This window comes from Monoraphidium neglectum (assembly GCF_000611645.1).
Source record: "Monoraphidium neglectum strain SAG 48.87 unplaced genomic scaffold scaffold02185, whole genome shotgun sequence".
NCBI lineage: Eukaryota > Viridiplantae > Chlorophyta > Chlorophyceae > Sphaeropleales > Selenastraceae > Monoraphidium > Monoraphidium neglectum.
This window is the reverse complement of record NW_014011443.1, coordinates 5,235-10,323: the sequence shown is the minus strand read 5'-3', so window position 1 is coordinate 10,323 and position 5,089 is coordinate 5,235. Positions and strand designations below refer to the sequence as shown.

Genomic DNA, 5,089 nt, shown 5'->3' with positions numbered 1-5,089 from the left:
CCGCCAGGCCCTGCCGCGGCCGCGGCAGCAGCAGCCGCCGCCGCGGCCGCCGCCGCGCCGGCGGCGCCGCCGGGCGCGGGGCGAGCTGTCAGCAGCTGGTACGTCCGCAGCGGGATCCAAAAGACTGTCGCCGCCGCCGACCGCACCAGGCGCACGACCGCATAACCCCCCGCCGCGTCCGGCCGCCGGTGCAGGCCCAGCCGCGGCGGCGGCGGCACGCGGGCGGCGGCGAGCGCGAGCAGCGCCGACACGAGGGCTGGGGCGGCTGCAGGGTGGGCCATAATCGCCTCCGCCAGGGGGTGGGCGCCGGGGGGCGCTGACGTGGCGGCGCTGTACAGCTGGGTGGAGCAGCAGATGACTAGGAGCTTGAGGCCCTCCAGCAGCAGCAAGTACGACGCCTCGTCAGCGCTGATGATTCACACGCGGACGGCGCGACGAGGGGGGAGCGGGGGCCGCGCGGGGTCATAAGCTGCCTGGCTCGAAGCAGGCCAGGGCAAAAAGAACGCGCGGGTGCAGCACCTGCGACGCGCCTCAGCTGTACTTCTTGGCCCGCCGCGAGCGGCCTTGGCGCGGCGCAATCCCAGTCTAGGTTTCGCCCACCTGGGCTGGCAGGTGGCCACCAGCTGCATGACCTGTCCGATGAACATGGGCATGAGGGACCGCTGGCCTGCGCGAAAGAACGGCGGAGGGGAGGGGGACGATACGCAGCCAGCCCAAAAGGGTCGAGCCATGCGGGACGCACCTTGCAGGCACGCAAGACGCGCGATGAGCGGCTGCATAGTGGCTGCTCACTTGGCAAGCAGCCGCTGGCACGCGCCGGTGGCTTGTCCGCGGCCGCCACCGCGCGGCCCGGATCCCTCGTTCCGCCTGTGCTCCGCCCGGCGCGCCGCTGCTCGCGCGGCGCAACGCCTTCTCAGACACAAGCGGCCCGCGCACCCTTTGCAGCCGCCGGCGGGTCCGGCCCGGAGTCGAAGACGGCCACCAAGGTGCTGGGCGCCGCCATTTCTGATATCAGCTTCAGCATCACGCCCGCCAGGTGCAGCGCGTTTGCGGCCGCGAGCGACGGCGCTCCGCCGCGCGCCGCCTCCAGCAGCCCGCACACGTGCAGCACCAGCGACTGGAAGTTGCGCGTCAACGGGTTGTGCGCGACTGCGAGGGAGGGGGAAAGCGGGCGCGCGGGCACGCCGCGTGTGCGGTCGACGGCGGCCTGCTCGGCAGCCCCCGGACCGGCTACACAGCGGTGCGGTGCTGGTCGCACGCGGGTCAGGCCCTAAACCCTCGTGGCCAGGTGAAAGCACCTGGCCACGAGGGAACACAATCGCAATATGTTAACGCGGGATGGGCAACAGCATCTGTGCAATGGCTGCAGCTTGCCCACACAAGTTTCAAGTGCTGGGGAGGTTGGCACAGCAGCATGACCACCCCGCCAGTCTTCAGCTTCCGAAAAATCGAACGCGCCACTCACGCAGCTGCCTGCAGTGTGGCGCCAGCGTAATCTCCACATCCGCCGGGTCCAGGGACGCGAGGGGTGTCGGCAGGCTGAAAAGCTGGTCCCAGAATGGTGCCGCGTGCGGGATCGGCTCCGCCCCGGCCAAGCGCTGCAGCAGCTGCTGCTGCTGGACACCTATCACTGTCGCGGTCGAGTACCCAGACCCCATGCTGGCAGGTTGGCCACCCTAGGCGTCCTGAACTTCCTGAACAAAAGCCGTGGCGTGCTCCTGTGCTATTTGCTAGGAACAGACACCACTGACATTTTTCAATCCGACTCAATCGATGCTGCTGGCCACGGAATCAAGATGACCATGGAGTGCGAACAAATATATACAATTCCCAATGATCTACATCAGCTGCGTGACATCGTGAGCTTCTTGCAGATCGCTCGCAACGCACGGCTCTCCATACGTTTGTGGCAGCACACATGGAACGAGATGCGAATCCTACGGATAGCGGACGTAGGGCTGAGCGAGCGCGCCCTGAACCGCTGTGAATTTGGGCACCTGGGGCGGAGGCAGCTGCCCAGCAACCGACAGCAGCTGGTCTCGAGCTGCTTGCGTGCGGCAGGCCGGCAGCATGGGGGACCATGCGCTCAGGTGCGCCAAGGAAGGGTCAGCGTGCTTTGTTGATCGAATTTGCGATCGCACGGGAACGTCGAACAAAACGTGCACGCACGTGCACAGATCGTAAGTGCTGTGCAGCTGGCAGATGTTTTTGCGAGCGCAAGAGGCTTGTGTCGTAGCATCACCACTGCACCTGATCCCTTTTTCTTGCCTGAGCCCTGCTGCGCCAGCTCACGACGAAGCCAGCTGGGTACCGTTCATCGCCGGGTGAGCTGCCGTGCTTTGCGCACTGCCTCACCCTGCTCGAATGCCCATGAGAGCATGTCGGTGACAAACATATGCAGCTGCAAAAGCCCTTACTCTCCTGGGCGCTTTCCTCATGTGCAGGGAACCCAGTGCGGGGCACCGAGCCTCGCGGCGCAGCCCGCATCGTCCAGCCAGCAGGCCTGCGCTGGGCGATTTCACGCCGCTACACTCCCACCCCAAACGTCTTTGAACCAAACTTTGAACAAACAGCAGTATCACATGCCATCCGAGGAGCCATCTAAGCAACCCGCCTCTGCCGTGGGCCAGTCGCCGCGACGTGGTGGGCCGGGTGCCTTCATCAGCCGAGCACCTGCGCCCTCGGCCAGCCATGGTTGGCCCATGTACAGGACGAATGCCCCGTGTCATGTCAACACATTTCACAAGGTCAAGCATCGGCATCGATCCCATAGCGATGTCATACAGTACATGTGTGAAGTGCCAGTGCCGTCATCTGCTGGCCCTTTTGGGCCCCACGGCTGTCACTTCTGCACTACGAAGGTGATATCTATGGAATGATGCACGATCAGTTATAGTAGCCGCTGGCACGTGCGTCTGACGGCGGCTGCAGCAGGCGAATGTGCGTTTTTCATTCGGCTGCGTGCCCTGCCCGTCTCACTTCGATCGACCTGCCCTTTTGCAAGCGCCTGACGGCAATTTGTTGCAAGCATGATCATTCATCGAATTCCAAGTGCATATATAATCTAATTACTGTCGTGTTCTAGTCAAGCACAGAACAGACGGGCACGTCGTCCGTCAATTTGTACCGCCAAACACCGACAGTTGATCCCCAAGTGCTCTCCTCGCACCTTCAAAGGTGATATAGTAACTCCTTTGCTCTTTTAACTCTGCACTGGTATCCCCGGGAAGCGTGAGGGTTGCCACGGATCAGCCGTGCACGATCCCGGAAGCTCACACGCAGCCCGCCCCTGCACCATCCTCACCGGACTCGCGTTCGATCGCCAGATGCTGTCCACCGGGCGCATCTCGATGACCGCCGGCCAGCGGCGCGTGGCCCCCGCCGCCCCGCGGCCTTTTGCAGCAGCTCGCGCCGTCGCGCCCGCGTCATCCAGGCGGCGGCGCCCGCTGCGCGTCGCGGCGGAGTTCAAGGAGGCAGAGCCCACTGCGGCGCCAGCGCAAGAGACGCTGCCCACCCTGAAGGACGCCAAGCCGGTGCGTGCTCGCCGATCGGCTGGCAAACACGTTGCCTTTTTGCGTGCCCCAAATTGAGCGGCGTGCCTCATGACCTCAAAGCTTCCCTCGACGCCCCTCAAATGTCGCCATCCCCTTCACGTGCTGCGCGCACACCCCTGCCCCCCCCCCTCTCCCCGCAGGCCAAGGCCCACGCGGAGGCGCCGCCCAAGGAGAAGGTGCGCGACGCCCTGGCTGGCGACGAGCTGGCGTCCCTGCAGCGGCTGCTGGACCGCTCCAAGGCGGCGCAGGCGGCCTACTCCACCTTCACCCAGGTGGGCGCGACCCTGCAGCGCCGGCCCTGCGACGCTGCAGGGGCATGAAAGCATGCACGCGGTGCGCCCAGGGGGCTGTTGTCATCGACGTGCTCTCGTGCCCGTGCATGGGCGCAGCCGTCCTTAGCCCGGACTGCCACTCCCTTGTTCCACGGCTCGGCCGGACTGGGCACGCTTGGCGTGGACTCAACTGCCAATGCATGTACAGCGACCCTGGGCCGCTCGAACCAGCATACTGTGCCGTTTCTACCCTCATAATCCCCCAACCCTGGAAACATTTGGTCGCACACACCGCCCTGGCCGAGAATCCCTGTGCACCAAGCATCCCTGCCCCACCATGCGACCTGCAGGAGCAAGTCGACGCCATCTTCAAGGCGGCCGCCATGGCGGCCAACGGGGCGCGCATCCCCCTGGCCAAGATGGCGGTGGAGGAGACCCGCATGGGCGTGGTGGAGGACAAGGTCATAAAGGTGCGTAGGGTTGGGGGGGGTGGGAGGGGGCGTTGCGTGCTGCATGTGCACACGTGCAGCGTGGAGGGTGGAGCGTGGCGCGCACATCACATCAGCATTTCGTGTGTTTGTGGGTGTGTGTGGGTAAATTTGTGTGCGGGTGTGTTGTTATGTGTGCTGGCTTGCGCGTGCGCTTGTGTGTTTTTGTGTGTGAAGGGGGGAAGCACTGTTTTTGACAATTTGAAGCAGGCGGCCTCGTACAAACACGATGATTGGGTGGGAGGGGTCGTCCGCGAACCAGTTGTAGGCCAGGCTCCTGGTCCAGCAAGCCAGTATGCTCTGCACAGCTGCATATGTTGCGGCCTGCACCTGCGCCCAAGCTTAAGCTCAAGCTCCGCGTGCTTGCCTCCTATGCCCCCCTGCCCAGAACCACTTTGCATCTGAGTATATCTATAACAGGTGCGGGCCCCCACGCCAGCTCTTATTTTCTGTTGCAGCTTCACAGCAGCTTCGCTGGTCGCAGAGGGGGTGTGAAGGGCAGCAAGCAGCGCGTGGCAGCGGGCGCCCGGAGGGCGACCTCGGCGGCCGGCCAGCAAGCACCGTCCCATGCAAGCACACATGCTCCCAGCCCGACCTTGCTGCCCCTGTCACTGCCAGCAGACCAGAAACACCCCCCGCCCCTTGCCCCGCCCTGCTGATCCCCCAACCCCAGGTACAAGGACGACAAGACCTGCGGCATCATCCAGAGGGACGAGGCCGGCGGCATGACCAAAATTGCAGAGCCAGTCGGCGTCGTGGCAGGTGCGTGCGGGCC

General features: G+C 64.6%; 2 protein-coding genes across 2 annotated transcripts in view; one reads left to right on the top strand and one right to left on the bottom strand.

The window, feature by feature from the left end:
• Positions 1-936: 936 nt before the first annotated feature.
• Positions 937-1,658, bottom strand: MNEG_10116 (hypothetical protein; the record flags this gene model as incomplete). The annotated part of the gene is made up of 2 exons (XM_014041413.1): positions 937-1,149; positions 1,466-1,658. Coding segments are annotated over 2 exons (406 nt in total), but the record flags the coding sequence as incomplete, so codon positions are not given.
• A 1,668-nt stretch (positions 1,659-3,326) lies between these two features.
• The window catches only part of MNEG_10115 (acetaldehyde dehydrogenase / alcohol dehydrogenase), a gene marked incomplete at both ends in the record, with an annotated part of 6,892 nt that continues 5,129 nt past the window's right edge, over positions 3,327-5,089 (top strand). The window contains 5 exons of the mRNA XM_014041412.1: positions 3,327-3,533; positions 3,695-3,826; positions 4,177-4,296; positions 4,703-4,734; positions 4,988-5,076. Of these exons, the coding sequence (XP_013896866.1) occupies positions 3,327-3,533; positions 3,695-3,826; positions 4,177-4,296; positions 4,703-4,734; positions 4,988-5,076 (580 nt within the window). The remainder of the gene's footprint in view (positions 3,534-3,694; positions 3,827-4,176; positions 4,297-4,702; positions 4,735-4,987; positions 5,077-5,089) is intronic.